The sequence below is a fragment of the Strongylocentrotus purpuratus genome, unplaced genomic scaffold (assembly GCF_000002235.5).
Source record: "Strongylocentrotus purpuratus isolate Spur 01 unplaced genomic scaffold, Spur_5.0 spur5_scaffold_7, whole genome shotgun sequence".
In the NCBI taxonomy this organism is placed as follows: Eukaryota; Metazoa; Echinodermata; class Echinoidea; order Camarodonta; family Strongylocentrotidae; genus Strongylocentrotus; species Strongylocentrotus purpuratus.
Window position 1 is genome coordinate 23045556 of NW_022145613.1, and position 27281 is coordinate 23072836.

Genomic DNA, 27281 nt, shown 5'->3' on the forward strand with positions numbered 1-27281 from the left:
ATTTCTTAGGGTAGTTGATGCTTTCCTTCTTCTGCCCCACATCTCCCTCCCCCCCCCCCCCCCTCTCTCTCTCTCTCCTCTTGACCCCCACTCTCTCACTCCTTGTGACTTTCTCTATATGTCTGCCCATTCTCTCATACTTTTGTTCATATATCTATATTTTAAATTCTACCATAAAGACAAGATATCCCTGTGGACCCTCTGTTATTGATTTCTGTATTACAATCTGCCTGGTTCCCCTCAGCTACCCAGCGCTGTACCCCTCATCCTCGCCTGTCCCTCCAAAATTTATGACCAATCAACATATTTGCTGAACACATAACTCCCATAAACCTGAAGAATGAGAGATGAAGAGATGGAGAGCTTGTAATTCTTCCAGCCCTCCAAGACCCTTTGCACTCCTCGCTGCAGCTGCCTATCGCCCTTACGTATTAACCCCCCAGAGATGAGTTTGGGTTACTCAGCAAAAGTCAACTCAAAAAGCAAATTGACTGATGCTTACTGCTTGTATGTACTCATTTCACTTTCGTTCTCTTCGTGAACTTTCATTTCTTTTTGTCTTCTTCTATGTCTTTTCTCTCGATTTTATACACTCCTATATTTCTTCTCTTTATTTCCTTTTTGTCTGGCCATATTCCTTCTTTCTATCTGGTTGCCTTTATCCATCTTTGTTTTCTCTTTTCTTCTTCTGTCTTTTCTTCACTGTTTTTATATATAGATACTTTGCTCTTTCTACTTTTCTCTTCTTCTTTTCCTTTTCTCCCATCTTTTATCTTTTTCCTTCTTTCCTCCTTTTCCTTTGCGTCATTGATCTGCTCTTTTCTTCTTCATCATTTCCTAATCCTTCTCTCTCTTCTTAATTTTCCAATCGTCCTACAGGTTAACCCCGTTTCTCTCCTCTCCATTGTCTTTTCATTCCCTATGCTGTTGGCCTTGAAATGTAATAATATAAAGCAATAAGACAGCTTTGCTCTAATCAATGCGTGAGATAGATAGATTTGTAATAAAACCTCAAGTGTGGATTACAAAGTCGTTTTTTCTGTGAAAGTATATATCATTAATTGCCATGCCTTCCACATAATTCTTTGTGATCTTGGATGAGATTAGATACATTATATTGTCTGTATGGAGCCAGAAGGGATGAATTAAGGCCCATCTTGCTCTGAGCAGATGATTTATTTACAGACCCCTGAAGGATGTTAAGTCATTTTTGTTGTTGCCTTCAAACATGTATGACCCAAAGAGGGCTTATCATTGCAATGAATACTCCTGAAAATACCAAGAAGAGGTCTGGGGAAGGAAAAAAATGTTTCGATATATTTATGCCTGACAGACAGCCACAAACCTATTGAAAGTTATGTTGAATTAATATTTTCTTTAAAGCTTTTGTATTGAAAGGATAGAGAAATATTATAGTTACAACAAATCACTGTTTACCAATGATGTACTTATTGCAATGTGTATAGATGTTGCCTGGCGTAGGTGATGATGATGCATTTAAACATCTCTGGTGTTTCTCTTTGACATGCATAACCTGGAAAATGTTTTTTCACAGATCTATTTTTTTTTTAAGATCCCAAATAATTTGGCAAAATTCTTGAATGTAAGGTCACCTAATGTAATTATGCAAAATGAAGTGGCACATAAATAAAGATGAGTCTGGAATGTAAGATGCACAATTGTTGATAATCAAATTATTCAAAATATTTTACATCGATATAGAACCACATCATTGGAATATGGAGCTGGTATTTAGATATACTTCCTAGATAAGGCTTTATATTTCCCCTAATTTTATTCATTATGTCAAATGAAAACATTTAATTCACTGACATCAATCACGCACTATTCAGCCTTGTGCAGTCTGGACGCATCTTTTCATACCACTACGTTTTGTCAATTTACCGTAGTAGAATTCTGTTTGATGTATACAGGGGGAAGTGTTTAATAACGGTGTTTGAATACTGATTGATGTTGTTATTGTAGATCTCTCACTTCAAAGAGGAATATATTGGTGTAGGAGCGCGACATAAAAGGGATGATTAATGATAGAGTGCTATTCAGATTAATTAGGACAACTTGGAAGTCAGGAAAGTGTTTTGATCGCATTAGTCATCGCATTACACTGGCATGATATTTGTGAATTTGAATTATCTGTACACCAGTTGTTGTGGTGGAATGTAGTCCAAAGGCATAATAATATAGGGGCATAGACTTGTGTGGTTATCTGCTGTATGTAGGGATGATTTTTATCCATCACTCCCTTTGATTAGAATTATGAATAGATAATCGTGTACAAGCACATCCATACCATGGTAAAATACATTTCTCATGTCTATACTCACTTCACATCTAAGGTAGAAAGCACTGAAGACTTTTTATCAATAGAGTAGAGAGTGATCATGGTTAAAAGTAGTCTTTCAAGCCTCCCCTCTCTCCCCCTCTCTCCCCCTCTCTCCCCCTCTCTCCCCCTCTCTCCCCCTCTCCCCCTCTCTCCCCCTCTCTCCCCCTCTCTCCCCCTCTCCTTCTCTCTCCCTCTCTCTCTCTCTATCTCTATCTCTCTCTCTCTCTCTCTCCCCCTCTCTCTCTCTTGGGGGAGGGGGGGGGGGGTGTCTCAAGCTACCCAAGAAGAGTCTTGAGGAGATGCTCTGATATTTTCTGAAAATATTGAAATGAACACAGGTGATGGCTTTCATATTAGTGAAGTTGGGTGTTAAATGCAATATTTGCACTTTTGGCCCTCCCCCTCCATTTGTTTTGCACCTACTGATGGACAGAAATATAAATTATATAAATGATTTAGATAAAGATATTTTGACAATTTTGTTTCCCTATGTATCTTGAAATCCAGCATTTTCAATTCATAGCATAATCAAATCGTCGCTGTTTTCACGAAAATTGCATTCACTTTGCGTTACGATTTTCCTCACTACCGTCACTTTGTGAAAACAAGGACGAAATGATCAAAAATATTGAAGAGGAGTGGGTGATCAAGGATTTTTGTGCAGGGGGGCAAAAAATATAGTCTCATCACCTTTTTTATGTCGTTTTTTTAATGATGTTGTGCCTAAAACATTCTCTGACATGCCCCCAGTGCCCCCCCCCCCCTGCATTGGACTAGTATATACAGTGTATGCACCTTTAAATTATTCAGTGGCCAGTGACACCAGCATGTAATTACTAGGAGAAAGTTGTCAAACTCCTAAAATTGGACACTCTTTAATTTGATATCTCCCTTATGTCCCCAGCTCTCACAATGTGTCAGGTGTATTGATGAGGGAGCTAGTAACGCGTTAGTAGGCATCTGCAGTGCAATTACTGGAGGTTGTATTTAGGAACACCAAAGCACCTCGAAAGCTAGAAACCAATCTAGGTTTCCACCTGCTCCCAACGTGTAGCATATGTAGGGCCGTTCACAGTAGGCTTCAATTCTAGTATTCAACAGGGTAGCTGGGTTGACTGGCTTTTGCCAAAGGAATGATTCTTTTAAAAGGAATATTCATATATTCAATAATTAGATTTTTGTTATTTGCATGAGCAATCTCTCACTCTCTCTCTCTCTCTCTCTCCCTCTCTCCCTCTCTTTCTCTCTCTCTTCTCTCTCTTTCTCTCTTTCTCTCCCTCTCATTGAAATAAACCTAACAGTATACTACAAAATATATACATTTTTATCTCTGTTATGAGACTAAACAAATAATATACATATTAGGTTCTTAATCTAATGTTCGATTAAATCTAGTCTGTAAACTTTGAAATAGATGATAAAATGATGATGGGCAAAAAAATAATAATAATAATCTCACTGAATTATGATGAACACAGTATTGGACCTTGCATTGCAACACAATCCATACTGAGGACAGAGAGTGAAAATGATATAAATATTGTATAAGAAAATGTCAGACTTGCTGAGGTATTTACATAATATCTAGCTATTTCCAACAACCTATAACAAAAACAAACCTTAATCAAAACTTCATTTTAGAGTGGAAATATATATATTGTATAGAAATTTAATAAATATATCTTGAAATAAAGGAATCACTGAATTTGGTATGGAAACTGGTCAGAGAATATTGAATTCTCTGTGTGTCCATTTAGAAGAGATGGTTCAATCACCCTGAAACAATGTGTTCAAGGGGCTGAATTAAATCATTCTCCTCCACTTAGCAAAGAAAGGGTTAAACCCGCACCAAGTGGTGAGGTGTCGAATATCATCGCAGTGCAGAGAATCGTGAGTTATTGTGAGCCCCAAACCCAATTATCTGCAGATGTAATGTGACCCGTGCTGCCATTATAGGGGTATTTAGGCTTTAATGCAGCAGCCATTAAAGCCCAACCTGTAGCTAAAACACCAAGCTCCGTATAGAAGCAAAGTAAATGCCAATGAAATTGCATGCATGCTTGGGGTTTTAACCGTTTCTGGCCTGTCGTGATAAATGGCAATTTCTGCAGAAACTCTATTTGTGCTTTGGCGCAATGGCATGTGTGGTCGTTTAATGTCATTTTAGGAGAATTTGAGATCACTTGGTGTTTTATCTCATTTCTATTCAAAATGGTTGAATACAAGTGGCAAGTTGTTTTGATTATGACCAGAGGTTTTGATTATGACCAGTTCATTAACAATACAAATCGAACACTTGCCTCACCTGCACACACCCACTTGCACACACTTGCACACACTTGCACATTTTTTTTTCTTTCTTTAATTTCTTTCAACTTTTTATTCAGATACTTTCTAAACAAAATCTTTATACGTGACTTTCTATTCACCTACTTACTCCTATAACAACGCCATGTACCCCCCCCCCCTTCCCGGCTGCTATCGAATCAAGCATCTTTGCTTATGATAGTTGGCCTCTGCATTTATCTTGAATATATTTACTTACCCCCATACTTTCAAGCTTTCAATTATGCATTTTTATTCATGTGTATTAAGTTGTCACTCTTTATGTAAATCAATTATATTATGTACTATTATTGTTATTTGAAATGTTTTATATTTGATTTATCAATAAATGCAGAAACATCTGCTAAAAAAGAAAAAGAATAAAAGAAGTTAATATTCAAAGCATCCATTGGAATGAAAACCTACATATATATAATTGTATTGTTATGTGTGATTGTTTTAGAGTCTTCATCTATGCATAATAAAATGATGCAATAAAATATTATGATCAGTATGCTTATAACCCTTTTTTCTGCAGGAAATATTTGAGATCAGAATAGTATATTTTTTTGTGCAAGAGGCCCTCACGGCTCTCACGCAAAAATGTGCCTGTACATCAATGTATACGAGGGATGGAAAACAAATCCTTTTTGATGTATTTTGGATTGGTGTGACTTGTAACTTTTTAACTTCTAAAAGGATGTTGTGACTAAAACATCTAGTAAACTGAAGGCTGGTGCCACCCCCCCCCCCACCCCTAATGACTGATTCCACGCTACGCTACTGTCTCTCATCTTTCACATGCTTTCTCCAGTGCCGATTTCACTCAAAGTTTATGTCAGTCTAAATTTCTTTTAAGCATATAGTTTCCTTTTTATTTGCTCTCTTCCCTACAGATTTCTGTTACTCTTTACGTGCCTTGGTGTAAGCATAGTTGCCACTGTTGATAATCCTACTCTAGCAATGCTCTGCAACCACATAGTTTTTATACTGGTAAGTAAAATCACCATTGTTTAAGTTGAGCTTATCTCTAAGTTGGACTTAACAATTATGGTTTATAGCCGTTAGTATCTTTGAAAGTGTTGATACAAATCATTCATATCTTCTATTATCAAGGAGATTTCATGTTCGTGATGTGGAATTTATGAAGTCTAAAATACTTGAATTCTCACTTTGAATACATTTTATTTAAGGCTACAAATAGCTCTCCATAATGTTTAAGTCCAACTTAGAGTTAAGTTCGACTTAGGATCTTTGTGAAACACTCCCCGGGTGTGGTCACATGTTATGTCTTTGCTCCAAGAGGTGACAAAGGTACTTCATGGAAAGCTTTGGATTGCCCTTTGGAAAATAATACCCCCAGCAATGTTTCTTGGAATTTGTTGATGCATTCATGAACAATAATTTCATACATGACAGTTTTATGAACATGTTTCCAGTATGAAGCATCTCAGTAGGTTTTACAATATGGTGCAACTAGACCTTTACGTCCCCTATGTGGAGATACAGGTTAGGCGAGGCGTCAAAAATAAATATACCAGCCAGCGGCAGCTAACTGCACTTGTGCGTCCTGGCTGCATTTTTTAAATTAGCTCATCCGGCTACCGCTGGCGGTAGGAAATGGCATTCAAAAGCATGCGCCGGCTGCCGCCTTTCGAATGGAAACCGAGCCTCAGATCCCAGCCTGGCGCAAGCCGGCTGGGCTAATAAAAGAAAAATAATTGCCCCAGCCAGGCTTCGGCCGTAATTGCAGCCTCGATGCGCCAATACGTGAGGCGGCAGCCTGCTGGTATCGATATTTTTGACGCCTCGCCTTACAGTTTACATCTACAAACTGGTTTATTGGAGAATATTATATAATACACTCTTGTTTAATAGATGACAAAGAATTTGTCTTCCCTCCAGTATTTGAAAGGGGACTATTAGTCCATTCAATATGATATGAAATATGTTAATGATAATGTAAAAGGTATACAGTAGGCTTACAGTTGCACCATGTGAGAGAGGGTGGGAGGATTGGGGAGTCCTAAAAAGGACTGTTGGTAATCTTTCTTTCTTGAGTCTGTGAAAGAAAGATTACCAAGAGTCCTTTTCAGGACTCCCCAATCCTCCCTCTCTCTCTCATATGGTGCAACCATAAGCCTACGGTATATTTACATGACCCTGCAAGCAGATACTTATAAGCAGCATCTAATGTAACAGTTATGTAATAAAAACTCTCACTGTATTGATGACATTAAAAATAGATGGTTTTCAATTTAAACCAGGGTTCTTCTTGTTCACCTTGCATGAAAGTAAGATTTTGTGAGTGGAAAACTAATGAATCCCTAATGCATTTTAGCCCTGTATATGACCATTATAGGACTATTATCCATTTTCCAAATGTTATATAGCTATGGATGTACGATGCGCCACTTCACTTTTTTTAAATTAGAAAAAAACGTTTTCATGTAGGAAATAATTGCTTATGAATAGGACCATTATCCATTTTCCAAATGTTATACCTATGGATGTACGATGCACAACTTCACTTTTTTTGTTTTGTTTTTTGTTGTTGATGTTTTCTTGTAGGAAATGATTGCTTATGAATAGGACTATTATCCATTTTCCAAATGTCATATATACCTAAGGATGTACGATGCACGACTTCACTGTTTTTATATTTTAAAACTTCTTGATATTTTAAATCTTGTAGGAAATAATTGCTGTCCTGATCCTGAGCACAGAATGTACTCTTCGTATCTGGTCTGCGGGGTGCCGCAGCCGCTACCAAGGTCACTATGGCAGGCTCAGGTTTATCAGAAGACCCCTTTGTATACTCGGTAAGTAACAGTAAACTGTTCTTTGGTTGATGACTGGAGGATCACGGGTTGAGCTTGGGGTGAAGACGGTATGAAAGGGGCGTAGGTTTATTGTAACACCGTCCTTGTAAAAGGCTTAGGTTTATAGGAAGACCCCTTTGTATACTCAGTAAGTAACAGTAACCTAGCTGTTCTTTGGTTGATGACTGGAGGATCAGCGGGTAAGCTCGGGGTGAAGACAGTATGAAAGGGGTGTAGGTACATTGTAACACAGTCCTGTAGAAGGCTCAGGTTTATCAGAAGACCCCTTTGTATACTTGGTAAGTAACAGTAACCTAGCTGTTCTTTGGTTGATGACTGGATGATCGCCGGGTGAGCTCGGGGTGAAGACGGTATGAAAGGGGTGTAGGTACATTGTAACACAGTCCTGTAGAAGGCTCAGGTTTATCAGAAGACCCCTTTGTATACTCGGTAAGTAACAGTAACCTAGCTGTTCTTTGGTTGATGACTGGAGGATCGCCGGGTGAGCTCGGGGTGAAGACGGTATGAAAGGGGTGTAGGTTTATTGTAACACCGTCCTTGTAGAAGGCTGGTTCATCAGAAGACCCCTTTATATACTCGGTAAGTAACAGTAAACTACTCTTTGGTTGATGACTAGAGTATCACTACGTGTGCTCTGGAGAAGATGGTATGAAAGGGGCGTAGGAACAATGTAACACGGTCCATGTAGAAGGCTCAGGTTTAGGCTTTGTATCCTCTTGAAATATCATAGAGTTTTGTAAGCTGGTTATTTAGGTGCAATGCCATTCAGCATTTGTTGTGTTTTATTTAAAGTTGATGGTGTAATTAACCCCTTGCCAACTGGAACCTCGAGGTCCCTGTGTTAAGCTTATAGAAATTAGATAATTCAGTAGCCAACGGGTTAAGAATGCATGGAGGAAACAGGAATTCCAAAATTGCCAATTTGAAGCGGAAATGCTTAATGATCCGACTGTCGTCTACAGGTTGAGTGCCTCATTAGTTTAATCCCAAAGGCTATTTCTCACTTAATCCTGCTCTATTCTTCGGAGCGTGGGTGATTTAGTCTGCAATCTTAGGTCAAGTTGCATAGCGATAGTCAAGAAGGGTTTCTATTTGTCAGCTTGTCACCATCAGGTCTGAGACAAGAAAACTTGAGCTATTTTCTTTTCCACACCCTGGGCTATTTTTCTATCAGGCTGGTGATCCTTTTACTCGTAACGACATTACAACGATGCCTTAATCGGATCTAAGTCCCCTCAATGTGATTAAGAGATATAGACCTATGGGCAAGGTTTCTGAGTGAGCTACTCTGCTCTCAGCTTTTGCCAGCCATCTTTATTTATCTTCACAAATCCGCAGTGAAAATGGTTGTAGGAGTCCCAGAGCGAATGCAATTACATTACTTGAAGAGAACCAAATCCCGTAGTTAATTCTTTTCCCTAAAGTATAGTTCTTTTAATATGAAAACGGAACTATAGCAGCAGTTTGAAATCATATTCCTCTGGCATTACTACGATATCAGCAATCAGATTAAAATTTGTCTCTCGGGGAATTCCTCTCGTAAAGTAAGCTTTATTACAAGTCAGATACTTTTACACTGTTTGATATTACACTATTCTTTTCAAGTTTCATTTGTATAATTTTCTGTAGTTTTCTTTTAGTTTAAAGTAAACCTCACCCCAAAAATTAAATGTACTAGGTATGCTGAAAGATGAGATGTATTCCTGCTTTTTGATATATAACATTCCTTGCTGAAAGTGTACAAGAGATAACATATGAATGAAGATATTCTTGATATGTTGTAATGCCTTTTACTCATGATATGGGCGCGGCTATTTTCTTGTTAATATGACATACCAGGCAAACTTGTACTCGTGTATTACATGCACCAAGCTTTAGTTTGAAGCCCTTTTTAATTCTTTAACAAAACCTACACTTTTTAAAGAGAGAAAAATCATGCTTTATGAAAATATATAACGGGGGATTAATTGTAACTCATTTATTTAAAAATACTAAAATACAGCAGGTGACAAACTATTTCATTTATGCGAAACCTACACCCAAGAAGGGCACCATTTCATTCATGCATTTTGTGTTCTGGCAATTGTAGTACTAAGGATGATAGCAGGTGAATGGAATGCTTCATTACCACACACACCTGGGAAGGAAGCATCCGTAGATTTGAATACATTTACTTGATAAACAACTTTGCATAGTACGTCACATTATCAAGAAAATGGCGATATCCATGTCGTGCTGAGAAACTGTACATTGTTCTTGCTTTGTGCCTCCCTCATACACTTTGGTGGGGAATCTTGTAGACTTGTTAGCAAGAATACAATAAATCTTTCAGAATAACTATAGTTGTTTATTGGGGTGAGGTTTCCTTTAATTTAATGTCTTTAAACCTCCTGTAAAGTCTTCCTGATTGTGTATGAAAGGCATTTCTTTTATGAAATTGGATTTCATTTCTCGTCTTATTATGAATATGCCTCAAATTCGTTTTCCTCTTCCCCAATCATATTCCAACTGTATTGTCATACTTGAAATAGAACTTCAAGCCATTATGAAAAGTATTACAAAATTACTCAAAAGAAGTTTGCTTTGGAGGGAGATGAGAGATGAATAATTCAAGAGCTTGCATCATCATCTAATTGAGAAATCTTAAGAGGATGGGTTCAACAAGGGGTCCATTCCCATGGCCATGATAAGTGATAGGTTTGCAGAGGATACTTTCTACAGGGGCTTATTGTGTATGGACGATGATGCAAGGTTGTGTGCTTAGTGCAAAGTTGAATGGCAGTGGTGAGGGTCTCCCATTGGTTGAAATAAGGAACTAGAGTCCCTTGTGTGGAAATCCAGGTATGTGGGATTGAAGATGAAGGTTTCCATGGCAACCATGCCATCAAGAAACCACAAAATGGGTTTAGGATTGATCCGTACCTGGCTGAAGGACTCCCTCTAGAGTCCTTGCTAGGTCATTATAACTCTTTCCGATCATATTGTTTTCAAGCAAGGGTGGTTTCTTTTGTATTTCAACCACGTATTATTGTTGAATAGGCATTATCCTGTGGGAATCAACTAGCCATATGAGACATTTTAGAAGGAAGAAAGAATAAACAATTTACAGTTAGTCTACTTTTGCTAAGTAGGGATTTAGACCTCCCTGCTTGGTCACTGGCAGGCGGTTATCTCATCAAATCAGCTCTCAATTAACATAAGGAAAAAAGGGACCATGGGGGATCAACAGACACCGCTAAGCCATTGTTGGCTGTATAGAGGGAGCAAGTTCGTACAAGTAGGGCAGTCCCACTTTAATAGACTAGACTTTCACTGGAGGTGAACCTCAAAATACATATTTAAATGTGTCCATGTTCAAAATCTTATCTGTTATGATTTACATATTTTACATCAAATAAAGATGTTTTATAACGGGCTGCCATCTCCTTGATAATAAAATGTCTATTAAGATTTTTTCCATGGAGAACAGTAGCAGTAAATCGATACTTTCCTGTTTGAAAATGTATATTTCAGTGTAAACAAATTCTGGATAGGTTGTGCTAACCAACGTAGGTATGTTGGCTTCGATTTTACATCACTCTTTGTCTTTAATAGAAAGCTGTTTTAGTGAAGTCATGACATGTAGAAAAAATATCTCTTTATTGTCAAAGCATTTGAAATGGATTCCTAATGATTTTTCCCTTTATCTTTTTCACAGATATTGTTGTAGTCATAGCATCAGTGTTAATCATTGTCATAGGCAGCAGCAATGGAACCTTCCTCGATCCAGCATTCCGTGGTCTTCGCTTTATTCAAATCCTGCGCATGGTTCGGGTGGATCGGCGCGGCAACACGTGGAAACTTCTAGGCTCCGTTGTCTGGGCGCATAGACAGGTTGGATTTCATATCTTTTACTATCTGCACAAGCTTAAAAACTTAGTTTATAATTTAGTCACTAATTAGTAGCTCAATATCTTATGAATTTGTTCTCATGAAATATGTCACTTGAAGGAGCAAAATGGCTGAAGATTTTTATACTGCTGCTGTCAAATTTATTGTATTACCAGTGATATTTGAAGTTAGGTTAAAGAGAAGGTTGAGTTCTGGGAAGAGGTGAAAAATAATTTGTGAGCGTTATCATTCTTATTTAAGTGTGGAAGAACATCAGATAAGACATGTTCCCTGAAAAACATGGCTCTTCAAATGCCTTCATATTCTAAATATGTCATGTAACATCGTGAAACTCCAGGGTAGGAATGTTACGCCACGTGTCTGTGTAGTCCCATATACATCTTTCTGTGTACAGTGTTTGTAACTGTACCAAACTTTGGCCAAATTTCGGCCAAATTTCCTATCATTTTGATGATTCCAGAACCTTGCGATACACACAAATTCTTATATGCTAGATGATCAACCTTTTCTGGTCGATTCCACACCGTTTCTTTCACAATGCAATCGCATGACCAGAACTCAACTTCATCTTTAACATCAACTTTAATTTTTTTTTTTATTAACAGGATTTTAAAATTGTACACGCTGCACATTTTTAGCTGTGAACTTGCAACTATATTTTACTTTTGGGACGACCAAAATTAAACATTCCCATATTTTCTGAACCAAATTGATTTGTTAATGTGCCTTTGTGCCACCAATTTTTATCATCTTTACAGGAGTTGCTGACGACGTGGTATATTGGTTTCCTGGCCCTAATTTCAGTGTCTTTCTTAGTGTATACATTGGAGCATGGTAGTCCCGATGATGATTATAAGACATTACCTGATGCCATGTGGTATGGTCTGGTGAGTACCTCAGTAATCTCTTGTTGGTCCTGTTCTGTTTTGCATAGAGCAATTACTATTATCAATTCACTTCTTTTTTCTTTTTTTTTACTTCACTCCTAGGGGGTAAAACACCATGTAGTTTAGTGATCCAAGTTCTCTGTATTAATGTTCTGTACAGGGCTGACCACAAGAGTTTTGTTCTGAAGAGTAAATAGAATGGATTCCTAGAAAATTATTTTGTATGCAGGGCCTACATTTAAAAGGATACAAGTAGAAATAGAATTAGGAGTTAGTAGTTTGATGAATTTTAAGAAAGCTAAAGTAGCTGAAAATTTGTCCCAATGACGTATTTATAACTAGTACCCTGTACAAGATTTGTGATTTGATTTATTCATGACAATTTTAAACATTGTTTTGCAAAAGTTTTGCTTCTACTAGGAGTTAGCATTGACTATTGAAAGAAAGAATTTGCCATACTTTTAGAGCTTTGAATAATCAAGAAATAGTACGCTTTGCAAGTGATGCACATGGAAAAAAGATTACATGGTTAAACTTCTTGAAAATTGGAACATGGCTCAAGGCCTCAAGTACAGTCAAATCTGCTTTAGTGACCACCTGTCTTCAAAGACCACCTGTCTACAAAGACCACATTTTTGGTTTCCCTTGAAAATGATTTCTCATTGAAACATGTACTAAAGGAACCTGTACATATAGACCACCTGCCTATAAAGACCACTTTTCTTGTCTCCTGTGGATGGTCTTTATAGACAGGTTTGACTGTAAAAGGATGATAATAGAAAGTAAATGGACAAACAAGACAGATAGAGTGTTGGAAACCCAGTATGAAGAGTATAATCAACATTGAAATACCATCTTTAATACATGTAGGTAACCCTGACGACAGTGGGATATGGGGATAAAACACCAAACTCCTGGTCGGGGAAACTAGCAGCAGCGATCTTTGCCATCATTGGGATTTCCTTCTTTGCTCTACCTGCGGTAAGTACATGTATGGTATAGTATAGTATTATATTTATTTATTCAAACTCGCAATCGGTCAAAACAGACTGCTTTTCTGCGAGCCCATACACATTGTAAAAAAGAAACAAGTAGAATCAAAATAATACTCTTAAAATTGTTGAGACTTTCAATTTGAACTCAGTCCTCCCCCCCCCCCCTGTGAATCAAACATTGATGAAGCTGATTGACTAAACAAATTGAGAAAGATTGTCCATGCGTCCAATATCACAAGGCAATGAATTTTAAAGTTGTTTACTCGTGCTTGTGTAGAGACCGACAGAGTACAACATGCTCTGAAGCACTTCTCATGCATGTAGGTTTGTTTAGCATATTTACTGATTTCTAAACATGTGTTACAATCTGGATACATCCCACTTTCAACGCAATATTTCCATGTATCTAAGAGTTGTTATATGTGTTAGGTTGCAGCGCTCAAAATACACGGGGGCGATGGGCGATTCGCCCCCGTGAGCTACAAAATCGCCTCCGTCAGAGTGCTCACGGGGGCGATTGCAAAATTAAAAAATTAAAAAGGAGGCAAATGTATACGGGCTTGGACCAGAAATTTCGTACAAAGGGAAGAGATCTGACCATTAGCTGCATGTTATAACTTGTAAGAGGAAAATAATGCCGGCTATTCATGATAATGATGAAAAAGCAAATAATTTAGGAGTTTCATGGGTACCCCCAATTCAATGGAAATTTTTATTAATAAAAAAGCCCCCGTCAAACCTAAAAGAGCCCCCGTGAGAAGGCTCACGGGGGCGCTTTTTATTTTGGAAGAGTCACCATGGACAAAAAATTAATTTGAGCCCTGTTAGGTTGTGAATGTGCTTTTACGCGTTACATTATAAGAGCTTAAGAGCTTATTACATGTATATGTGTGTAAAGGTTTTAAATTTGAGTGGAAAGGATCCAATTATTACCCCCTCCCCCCAACAAAAGTTGAATAAATGAATAAAGTAATCAAACTGTTGATAGGGATTGAGATGGATGGGTCATGTGTTGAGAAGGGAAGATGATGCACCTGTGAAAAGAGCATGGGATCTGGAAGGGGATGGCATAGAGGGAAAGGGAGACCAAAGATTTCATCAAAAGATATGGTGGAGAAAGAAAGCAGTAAGTTTGGTCTAAATGAGGAGGATACTCCAGACAAGAAGTGGGCAGAGGAAGTTTTATCATGGCACGAAAGTCAGTAACCCCTCGTAAAATGATGATGATGACTATGGCTTTAATACAAAATTATAACAAATACATCATTTGTAGTATGTAATGTGACCCAAACTAAGATGGAAGTGACATATTGATTGAATTTAAAGAGTTTAGGGTCTTCTTTATTATCCATGCTTGCAGGGTGTGGGCATTCATTTTGATGACTTTTGTCTCTTTCTTTCTTTCATTCTGCCGTCCTCCAGGGTATCCTTGGTTCTGGTTTTGCTCTGCAAGTCCAGCAGCAACAACGCCAGAAGCACTTTGCTCGGAGACGACATCCAGCAGCACAACTCATCCAGGTAACACTCATCTCTAGTGTGGTCACTTTTCTAAAACACCTCTGGCTATATACATGTAGTAGGCCTGAGTCGAAATGGTGACCCGCCCGGTACCCGACCGTCGTGCGAATACCCAGGTTTTAATATTTGATTTTGGGTTTTTCAAAATTAAATTTCACACTGATATTTAGCAATAAAGAACCTAAAAAATACAATTTACAAACTTAATTTCATTTTTTTCATTATACCTTATATGCTGAAATAAATGGATATAGTTCAGAAGACGGTAAGTCTTTTTATGGCTGTAAAATTTAGTCTGCAAGGAAGATGTCACGCTTCATATGGCCAAGCATGCTCAGAAACGGAAGTAAAAAAAGACTGCCAAAGAATAAGCAATTTACAATATTCTATGTACATGACCAAAATGCTGATCAGACTATTGAAATTTCAATATAATAGGCATTAAAGTGTCAAAAAATCCACAAAACATAAGCTTACCCAAGATATTATGATGAAGGAAAATAAATTGAAGCTCTTGAAACAACATCGATGTGCCTTTCGATCTTTCTAAGATACATGAATCACGGCTTAAGTTGAGAGTCAGGTTTGTCACGCTTGATATGTATGGATACAGTTTTAAAATAATTATATATGCAGATGAAAGTCTTAACCTATCGGATCAATAAGCATTAAACCAACTAAAATAATCAAAAATAGGTTTAAAGAGACTGCAGCATGACAAAATGACTGCAAAAATATACAAACAAATCCTATAGATATCCATAATATCTCATATGAATAATGATATTTGAGGAGCTGCGCATATACTCAATATTGAGTTCAGCTAGCAATCATTTTGATTAAAAGACAAAATATTATGTGGTCAAAGGCCAGCTAATAATTTCTCTCTGCTAGTATGCTGCCATCTACAGTCATGTATTTATTTACATTTCATTTTGAGGTAAATTATAAATAGAGCCTTTATAGAGAGTTACCCATTGGTGGTGGCATCTGGTTCCTTCCGACAGAAGCAAGGCTTTTTGATTGCCTTCTAGAAGAAAAGAAATTATGTATCATAACCAGTCAACTTCTGATATCAGACCAACTTCAGACTGTCCAAACAATTACATTACTCCCAATGGCCATTAAAGAGTCTGTCTGGAGGCAGTTTGGCGGTGTAACTGATGTATGACCAGTATAGAAATGCCTTCTGAATATTGTAAATCTTTCTCTTCGAGGTTGTATTATGTGAAGGGCTTCGGGGGGAGGGGGAGGAGGAGGGGAGGAGGAGGGGGAGGGGGAGGAGGAGGGGGAGGGGGAGGAGGGGGAGGAGGAGGGGGAGGAGGAGGGGAGGGGGAGGGGGAGGGGGAGGGGGAGGGGGAGGAGGAGGGGGAGGAGGAGGGGGAGGGGGAGGGGAGGGGGAGGGGGAGGGGGAGGAGGAGGAGGAGGGGGAGGAGGCGGGGAGGAAGAGGGGGGGGGATACATTATTTATTTGCTTCAAACTGATGTGAAAGTTTGCTATCTACTATAGATGTGAAGAGAGTTATTCTTGAAAGGTTGTAAAAATTCCATCTCATGAATGAATTACAGTCTTTTTGAAGACATTTTATTAGGTTTTGCGATCAAGAGCTTCAGAGAAAGGAAGAGTGCGAGGGGTAGGGGAGTGGGCAATGTTGACTATAAGTCATTCTGTTCCTTCATAAATACAGTTTGATATACACTGCTGAAGATCATGAGTGTACAAGCTTTTTTCCTTAAGATAAAGTTGAGTTCTGGTAATGCAATTGCATTGTGAAACAAACGATGTGGAATCAATCAGAAAAATTTCTTTTTTCTTGACCTATTTTGAAGTCTGTTATCCTGCTAATATGAATTCATTGCCACAAAGTCTTAAAACAAGTACGACTTGTAAGTTTCGCTGATACAAATAGTTTCCAGGTTTCAGTATGGACTTGATTTTGTTTAATAATTGCATCGTTTTTTCAGTGTCTGTGGAGATGTTATGCTGCAGATCCCAACTCTAGTTCTACAGCCACTTGGAAACCGCACATCAAACCTGTACATAGCCCCACCACTGGCAGGTAAATAAAGTTCCTCTTGCTTTTCTCCTTGTGTATATTGTTTATTCTTTAACTCTGTATCTGCCTTCGTCAACAAATGGGACACACAGTGGACTGTCATAATCAACTTTGTCACACAAACCATGATTATTTTAAGTCTGCAGTCGATATAGCATTTAGAAAAAGAGAAAGAATTAAAGAATAATCATCAAAATAAGAAGTGTGTAGTGGTGGTCATTTAACCTGACTGCTAAGAAAGCATAAATGCTTGTTAGTAAGCAACCAGAGGACCGACGGCTTTAGGTCAGCTCCGAGAGACCTAGCGCGTCGCCTTGTTTTCGAACCCTGATCGCCGGATTACGAGACCACTGCTCTACCAACTGATCCATCGCGCCTCCTCAATCATGCATTTTATTTTTATAACATTGCATAATCCTGGATTACAATGGGCCAAGGAGCAATGAGGTCATACCCCCTTTCCATGTTTAGGAATGCTCTTTCAAAGAACAGACTATGTAATTGATAAATTTATCTCATAATGCAGGGTCTGTTAATTCATGAATGTAAATATTTTTGTGTATATTCGCCAAATGTAATTCTTGATAATCTACTTCATTTTATGACCCCAAAGTTTTGCTGTAGCTTCAAGATGTATTGATATGTAAATAAATGCTAATAATGTACCTTTAAATGTATGATGCATGCCTCTACAGATTAAGTGAATGAAAAACAAAATTCAAACAGAATTCTAAACAAAATATTGATTCTTTAAATCTTCCAAAGCTTCAGGTCCAACAACTTCATCTCTCGGCTCTCCATGAAACGCAACAACAACACCGCCAACAGCCCCATGATGCACCGCACCAGCGAACGTCTCAAGAAGTCCGACCGGGACTGTGAGGACGGAGATCACGAGGAGAAGAAGACGATGCTGAGCGTGAGGCTGAGTAACGGCAGTCACGGAGGTCTCTTTGGTGAGCAGGACTCCATGAGGTCCTTTCGCAGTTTCCGCCACTCTCATCATCACCATCATGGCAAAGGTGTCTGGCTGTTCTATCCTTAACTATCTCTATCTCTCTAGGCCTGTCTTCATCAGCTCGAGATTGCCAAATATCCTGTTATTTGAACTATCCCGATCGCTAATTTTCCAGTTAATTTGTGTCTTCATCAGCTCGTAGTTGCAATTAGTGGGATATTTGTTCGAGATAATCATCCCAAGATATTTTGGGCTAGTTTGCAAAATATCCTGCTATTTGTCCGGAACGTCTTCACCAGCCCGAAGACTCGCACGAGGCGCAAACGCTGAGCAAAATATCTCGAGCTTGAGGTTCAAGTTTCGAGGTCAAGTCTAGAGCTGATGAAGACGCGATCTGTAACTTCGGGATTATTTCCTAATTCAGAAATAGCGGGGCTATTTGGCAATCTCGAGCTGATGAGGACAGGCCTTCTCTCTCTAGTCAAATCTGCATTGTAAACAATAACTCTCATAATAATAATAATAACGTTTTATTTACCTAGGGTAGCCACTTCAGTTATGAAACTGCTTTTCCAGCGGGCCCTGCATAACATAATATGTTATTACTACTCCAATCTAATATGCTGAGCGCCTAGCTAGAAGACAGAAGCTTAGTCCCATTGTTATAAGTCTTTGGTATGACTCTGCCGGGGTTCGAACCCATGAGGCGGGCGCTCTAACCACAAAGCCACCATGCCCTGTTTAACTCTGTACAAAGAGATTCAATATATTTGAAAAAGGTGTTGGGTTATTAATTGATTTAGATATCAAAAAGATTTGTTGATGTAAATTCATGACTGCTCAAGAATGACACACTATTTAACAAATATAAGTGTTTGTCACAGCAAATTTGTACACCAGAGGCAATATCCCTCTTACTTCCTTTTAAGGTTTCAAGAAAAATTAAATGTATAAAAGTGCAGAATAGAAATAGTGGTATAACCAATAATGTAATTGAAATAGCTAGTATTGCTAGTTCACTTCCTTTCAAGTTGATATTTTGAGTCTTTGTGTTTGGGGGTGAGGGGTGTGTAGAGATTATATAGTGGCACAACGTTCTTCAAGAGCTCTCTACTGGGCAGCAAATTCAACTTGTAATATAATTATGAAATGAACTGTTGTAGGTTTTAAGAAATTAGATTAAACCCAAAGATTTAACAAAGAATAGAAAATGATATAAACAAGTGTGAATTACTATCCAATGCAGATTTGGCTTTTTCAACTAATATATCTATTAATATGCTGCCATTTTAAACCATTTTTTGTACTATCATGTATACATGTGCAATAATAACTCTTTCTTTTTTTGCGTTGATTTTGTCCTTGTTTGGTTAAAGGTAAAGACCAGTTTTGGAAACGCCCCCCTCTCAAAAAATGAAATGGAAGCTCTTATTACCAATCATGTGAAAGAATATGTTTTGACCAATACATGATGATAAAAATTTTGCAGGGAAATCACCTACTAATTGATATATTTGGTAAATAAGTTTATCTATTGGGACCAAATAGATAGATAGCATAGTTCCATATACATCTTTCTGTGTACAGTGCTTGTAAATTTACGAAGACTGGGCCAAATTTCTTATCATTTTGATGATTCCAGAACCTTGCAGTACACACCAATACTTATAAGCTAGATGATCAACCATTTCTGATCGATTCCACAACGTTTCTTTCACAATGCAATCGCATGACCAGATCTGGTCTTTATCTTTAAAGGCTTCTATCTTTGACAAATCTAATCTAATTTATTTTTGTGATGTGGAGTTTTAGATATTCAATCTTTTCAGAAGGATCTTTCTGATTTGACTAACTGTTTTGTCAGTTTCATTATTTTGTTGTTCTATTTTGAGGTGTTTTTTTTTGTCAATCTAATCACAAAATTGTAGCTGTCTTCTAGAGCAACAGCTTCTTTTTCATTGCCATTGGTGTTTTAGTCTCTACAATACCCAATCCCTTCCATCAATTCCCCTCCTTTACCTCATATTTTCTTTTGTTTCTATTTTTCATGCTCCTCATTCTCTCTGCCGCTCATATTTTCTCTCCATTTTCTCTCCTCTCTGTTACTGATAATTTCATTTTGCCCCATTCCTTTGTCCTTCTTTTATTTGTCCTTCTTTTATTTGTCCTTCTTTTATTTGTCCTTCTTTTATTTGTCCTTCTTTTATTTGTCCTTTATCCTAACCTTGATGATGCAATTATATTTGTATAAAACTGATTTTCATAATCCTCAGATTTAGTATTCATCTGGTCAAGAATGAGCAGTTTTAAAATAATTGTTTAAATGGGGGGGGGGGGGGGGTTGAGGGTTCATGCATTTGTTTTCTACATGTACCTCACTTTAGTTCATTCATTATCAAAAATAATTAGGGAAGGGGGTCTCGCCTGATTTTCTCTTTTTTTGGGGGGGGGGGGGGGGGGGGGGTGGGAGGGGGTGGAATGAGGTCATAAGCCTTTCACCAGAACCACAACTGAGATTAATTATATTATCCTTTTTTTCCCTGTTTTCTAGATCTTTTCTTTTTTAGTTTTTTGACCCATGCTCACATTTTGCAATCTTCTGCTGAGTAAATATTTTCAACCGTTTGAGGTTTCTGTTTTGCATGCTATACTAGCCGATCAGCTGGAGCTTACTTTTCAATAGCCGTCTTTTTTTATCGTGTCTTGAAGTGTTCTTTTAAGTTGGTACTTCATAACATAATTAGACAATCTAGCACATGACTAATATTTGCAGTGATGCAAGATGCCTAGTTCAGTTTCATCCAACTTCAATGCATTTGTGCTTTAACCAATTCCTCTAAATTTCATCGCCACCTTTGCCACTCATTATCATTTTCCTTCCTAGTTTATATTTACCTGTTGGTAAGTGTCAGGAAAATTCTGAAATTTGTTTAACAGATATATCACATTGCTTAAGAACAAAATTGTGATTTAGTTCTTCATGAAATTCCACCAGCTTTCCAGTTTCCCAGTAATTATATTTATTTAAACTAACCAATAATGTCACAACAAAAGTGCATTCTTTAGTTCAAGATGATATATAAATATTGTGACATAAAATAATATACGCACTAGAGTACATGTAACCTCAAGTCGTGAAGTGATCAATTAAATAAGGACATTCAATCTTGAATCTCATAAACTAGTGTTTAATTTAACTATGCCATTATAAACCGTTTTGTACATGTTATTAAGGACTCTGAAAAAACTTAAATGAAACAAGAATCAAAAGGAAATTTCTATTTCTTTGTAATACATGAATGTGCAGTATTTGTTATAATGTTTGTCTGTTTGCCTGATCTTTTTCTACAGGGGAATATCTACAGATTAAGCAAACAGAATAAAGTCAATTGTCTAGACACCAAAGAAAAAGCAATCAGATTGTGAAGGATAGAATTACTTTAAAGTCATACATTGTATTGATCTTGGAGCAATACATTTACAAGCAGGAAATTTAGAGGAAGGCTTTACCTCTGCAGTGTGTATCTCTCTTATGAAATGTTGACAAGATGGATTATTCAAACTCTTGTATGGTTTCTTGAATTTGAATGAGGGTAAAAATTATTTTCATTTCGTTATCATTTGAGGATTCTAAAACTAATATCTTTTATTTCTTATCTATTCTAGATAAAGGTGTACTGATGGTGTAGTGATGCTCTTCGTCCATATTCCTCTCATATATTATTTCACGGCATGTCCAACCTTTTCTGTTTCGTTTCCAGATGATGAGGAACCACCGGTCCGTGTAACAAAGCTCACCGAGGCGCACAAGAACGCCATCAGAGCCGTACGCAAGATCAAATATTTTGTGGCAAGACGGAAATTCAAGGAGGCATTCCGGCCGTATGATGTCAAAGATGTCATTGAGCAATATTCCTCTGGTCATGCAGACATGCTGGCCAGGATTAAGAACTTACAAGCGAGGTATGTTGTTACAGGAGCGGCTCCAGGATTCTCATGGAAGTGGAGGGGGGAGGGGTACCAGTCTGAAAAGCTTCTGGCAAGCAGAAACTACAATATTTTGCAGATGCCTAGTGAGCTTCTTTTTTTTTTAATTAAAAGGGGTGGGGAAGAAAAAAAAATAACGATTGGCGCACAAAGACACAATTCTTGTGACAAATCAAAAATGTCCATGCTCTTTTTATGGGACAATTGATTGGCTTTTAATGGACAATCTGGAATAAAGTTGTAAGTGTTGCAATATCAACAGAAAGCTTGGAATCAATATTTGCAGAAAATAGAAAATACCAAAAAAATCAAAGCCTGCAGCTCTCATAAAGTGTAATTTCACAAGAGATTGTTAGCATCACTTTCATCTTTATGACCAGTTCAAAGTTTAGTTGGTTATGACCTAAATTTTCCAAATCCAATTTGTTCTTATTTCTCCTCTCATCAATGATTATTGAACATTATTCATGTAATCCCATTGATGTTTCGTCATACTGGAAGCAAAGCGAAAATAGGGTGCATTATAATTTTCTACCTCTGTTGATCGAGCATTTGCTTGTGCAGCCCCAAAACTCTGGAATAACTTGCCATTTGAAGTCAGGAAATCACCATCTGTAAACGTCTTTAAGTCAAAACTGAAAACACATCTTTTTAATTAACTGTACCGTAAATCTAAGCATATCAGGAGCTCTTGTAGCGCAGTAGAATATATACCTAATGTTGGATAGTTTCTGCGCTCTATAAATGTACTATTATTATATTATATTATTTACCAAATGTATAGTTCTTGTATATCAAATTTTGTTAATAAATAAAATGAATGAATGGATGTACATGTATATGTACAGCCTTGTTATACCATACTCTATCTCTGTTTCATTGTATTTTAGGTTAGACCAAATCTTAGGCAAGTCCGGCATGGAGAGGAGAAAAGGTCGTGGAGCAGGCGACCTGGAATTATTTGACCCTAATATCAGTTTACTGTCGCGTGTTGTGAAGGTAGAGAGAAGAGTGACTCTCATTGATAGGAAGTTAGATATGCTGATTGAGATGTATCGTGAGGAGAGGCATGCCAAGACGGCTGCTGAGGGGGGTAAGGAGGAGGAAGGAGAACATTCCCAAGAGTCCGACCCTGCTCCAAGAGGGTTCATGAGACGGAGAGGCTGGGGGTCGTACCACCAGAGACAGAGGGAACCACTGCCGCAGCGGGTGGAGTCCTCCGACACGTCCTCTGCGACATCCCCCGCCGACCCTACAGCCACTACTGCAACCATTCAGAAACTCCCCATCTCGTCCTCGCAACCCAGCCTGCTGGAGGAGAAGCTCGTGACGGGATTGAAGACGTCGCACTCCCAGAGCGACGTCAACCAGAGCGGCGGCGACGACTCCTCGATCCATTCCCACGACCGCATGAGCGACTCGACGCTGCGGGCCGAAGGGAGCCCTAACTCCAGCGAGAGAGACATGGAGAGCGATGTGTGCAATCCAGCTACCAGTGATCAAGACATTCCAGCAGCCAACAACCCTCCGCGCTCACCGGACACGGTGTCCTACGCTAGTAGCAGGCTGTCCAGTACAGGCAGCTCTTCAGCTTTAGACAGTGAAACAAGAATCTAAAGTGTGTGTATGCAATGCATAGATCCTAAGGAGTGTTCTATAAAAAAAAATTGATGGCACGTATTGTGCGCAGTACTTATATTGTCTTTATCTTACTGTACCCAGTCAATACCATTTTCATGATTATAGAGCTTTAATGGGGATTTTAACAAAGTCGAACTATTTCATGTTTTGTTTGTCTGTAATATATTTAATTTTTGGTACGAGGAACTTGAAGGTGCTATGATATGTGTATAATCTGCTATACATTCAAAATGCTAAGGTCATTATCATTTTCAAATTGTAGACTCCATCGATTCAACTCACCTAATTTATCCTTTAAAGAGGCCATATATTCAAGATTTTCGGGCTCAACACAAGCCTATTTTAACCACCGATAATGCTCAAACCACCCAAAAATCCTCAAGAGAAATTTAATGTGCACAAAGGCAAAATTTTCTGCATTGCTGAATGGAAATTTTAAAAAGAACTGTCATAATTGAATGAATAAGCTGATTTTTATTCATTCATGGAAAACAAGTTGAAAAAAATGAGTCTGTCTAGTGGTTTGTATACAAAACAACCCAAGTTAAATCTCAGCTGCAACTTTTGGATGCTGAAGTATGTAATAAAGTAGGGTTATAGTACTCCATAGCTATTCATTTAACGCTGGTAGAACAACGACGCTATTTCGTCTGCTCAGGGCCAAAAGCGAGTTAACTTTCCTAATCTAAGACAGAGTTAATGCCTTTCAGGATCTCATCCAACGATTTACAGAGCTAACGTCCCTTCTGTGTATATGTCATGTGGTTTGAAATCTGAATTGCTCTTTAAACTTACACCTAATCTAACAAAATATGAAAGGATGATATTTTGCAATGTTGATTGCTGGTTAGTTCTGCTGACATTAATATTTTGTTTAAAGTGACTCAGTAACATTGCCTCAGTTTCCGAAACAAAATCCTGGATCTAGCTCATGCTGCAATCATAATTATAAACCTTTAGGTCAGTCAGGAATCCTATGACTTTTACAAGCCGATCAAGATTTGTGTATTAAATTTGATCACATTACGAAAATGGCCTATTTGAATTGTGTGATATATTCTATACTACTACATGTACCGTTTTACTCTTTTTAAAACTAGGCTGTCTATTTTAGAGTTATATTGTAATTGTCTTTTTAAAGTAACATTTTTTATTCTCCTATAGGGTGTGCTGGTTAATACTGCTTCCTGTTTTAAAACTGTTGAGTGTAAAATTAACAATTAGATTGTTTTTTAAATTTCCATCTTAAAAAGAAATATAATCATGTGCATCACATATTTCATGACCTTTTTTATTATGGGAACCTAGCTTCAAGCATAATCTGGTTTTATATTAAGTTGACTGAATAAAAGTTGTTAGCAATTTTATCCAACCATGTTTCAAGAACTACATAGAAAGCAATGTATAATGCTATATGATTTTAAATTTTCAATATAATGATGCAAGAATTCGATCAAACTAGTTGCAGGCGTATATTATCTGGCATTACTGTAAAAAGCAAACATTTAGATGTACATGTACTTGTTTTGGTCTAATACAATGAATTTTAATCTACTGCAAATGTATGAGATGGATTTACATGTGCTCTCTTGCTCTTGTGATTCAAGAACATTTAGGATCAAGTAATCTCATACACATGTGCCTGTAGAAGAAGCTTCTTGACAAAGTTAGAAATATTTTAACTCTGATCATGCAGATTAAATTGGATAATGCCCATTTAACCTACATTAAAATCATACATACATATTACTTAAAATCGATCATATGTATGTACTTTTCCCATTTTGATGCTAACGTAGAACATAATATTAAAGTGTTAAAATCACTTTTTGAGGTTTCATGAGGGAGGAAAAGGCCTTCAATTCGACTGATGCCTGTCTTGATAAGATAACGTTAAGAGAAACCATTTGCATTGCCCGTTTCCATGACGATGCCATATGCACTTTCCAGGAAACCTTCAATATTCCTCTGCTTCGTTAATGCTAGGATATTTGCATGAAGCCATTCAGTTTCTGTCTGTCTCACCATGGGCAATATGTACATGCAGATGTAATGAGCCATTTCAAAATCATTACCTACACTCCTACAGTAAACTTGATCAACAAAGACATGTAGTCTCTCATCAAAACAAAACCAGAGATAATGAAGATGTTTCTTCTTTGTGATTAGCTGCCTAGCTCTTTGAGATTACTAAAATAATTATAGGAAGAAGATGGAGGAAACATTGTCTTTGACAATTTTTCGGAAGCTATCATTTTTTTTTTTTAAAGACGGCTGCCAGCCATAGGAATATATTTTAGTCAGTAACATTGAAGTGGTCTGTCTGTACATGCCATAATTTGTCATGTACACAATATTATTATGACAAAAGTAAAGACAGAGCAGAATTTTGAAGACACATTCCAATAACGAGTGTTAGCATAAATACTTCCAAGACACTTGCATGGCAAAATAAACAAATGATAGAACAAGCCTGAAATGTAACACTTTTTTGTTGTTGTCGTTTAGGATTCTTGAGATTACTTTTCTTTTGACTGGGATAAACATAATTTTAAATACAATGTATGTATTTTTCAGTTGTTATAGAAATAATAGTAATATTGTTTAAGACTTAATTGTATTATTAAGATATGTGAGGAGGCTGATAGAGAGGTTACTTTATATATATATATATATAAGTATATATATTTATATATACTGAAGAGGATCTTTCTCGTAACTATGAGCTTTACATCATATAAATATTATGCCTTGTACATAGCCTCATTTTTATATATGAACTAGCAAAAAAATAATAAAAAATGTTGCCAAACTATATTGAAATTAGATTCTACAGGGCTTTATGTGTTCCTTTTGTATGATGAAAAAAAAAAATTATTGAAGAAATATTTGTTTATGTACAATTACCTGATGTAACTGTGGTGATATGTATATATTATAAATATGAAAATGCTATATATAACATTTGATTACTATGATAGTAGATTTTAGAGTCACATAAGGGTGATGGGAGTGATAACAACTTTTTTTTTTCTTTTTCAGTTGAGATTGGCTTGTACTTTTATGTTGTGAACTAATGAGAAATGCTTGAAAATGTGATCATATTTGACAATATTCCTATGCAGTTTTTTCCTGTGAATAAAAAATACATCAATATTCCTCATAATGCAATATTTTGTAAATTGTTCTTTTCACTGTGTGTCATTGAAAGGGAAGTCCACCCTGATATTAAGTTGGTTTTAATAAAAGTAGAAAAAACAAATTGAAACACAAATTGACAACATGGGGACAGATCTTGCAAGCTCCTATCCAAAACTTTCATTTTCTTAGATATTGATAAAGGGAATAGATATGTTTCATAAAGGAGTGTATACAAATATATTTGCGATGATTATATTTAGGGTAAATGTATGATTGCAAATTTTCTCAAGAGGAAATATAAAGTTTTGAAGATTTTTAGTTCAGGGTAAGTCGGAGGGTTCCTCGCAAAATACGTCTTAGAGTTGCCAATTTGTGTCTGATTGATTGCAGTGCACCTTCCACAAATCATAAATTCCTTACTTGTTATTCGATTTTGCTCAAACATTCACTGACCTGTTTCTCTCCGAGTCATTTTTTCTGCTTTATTAAAACCAACTTAATATCAAGATGGACTTTAAAGAGATTTATTATAATACTTCTTCATAATAGGGCAAGCCCTAGATACATGTATTTTGTTCATTAGTTGCTGACAACATCGAAGGATTTAATACTACCTGACTTTTGTATTAATTTACAAACTTTAAAATGGGCTAGATGAGGCTGACGTCTTATTCCTAAATATCAATCCATTAAA

The 27281-nt window shown here is 37.2% G+C and overlaps 1 protein-coding gene across 3 annotated transcripts in view; it reads left to right on the forward strand.

Moving 5' to 3' along the window:
• LOC579971 (potassium voltage-gated channel subfamily KQT member 4) overlaps nt 1-26617 on the forward strand; it is a 49692-nt gene extending 23075 nt beyond the window's left edge. For 2 of the 3 annotated variants that reach the window (XM_011671985.2, XM_011671986.2), the window contains exons 3-12: nt 5566-5662; nt 7365-7491; nt 11210-11385; nt 12162-12290; nt 13161-13271; nt 14708-14803; nt 16769-16863; nt 17626-17882; nt 21580-21781; nt 22696-26617. In XM_011671985.2, coding sequence (XP_011670287.1) covers nt 5566-5662; nt 7365-7491; nt 11210-11385; nt 12162-12290; nt 13161-13271; nt 14708-14803; nt 16769-16863; nt 17626-17882; nt 21580-21781; nt 22696-23422 — 2017 coding nt within the window. In that variant the 3' untranslated portion in view covers nt 23423-26617. The remainder of the gene's footprint in view (nt 1-5565; nt 5663-7364; nt 7492-11209; nt 11386-12161; nt 12291-13160; nt 13272-14707; nt 14804-16768; nt 16864-17625; nt 17883-21579; nt 21782-22695) is intronic. The other variant, XM_011671987.2, reaches the window with a different exon arrangement.
• Nucleotides 26618-27281: the final 664 nt, after the last annotated feature.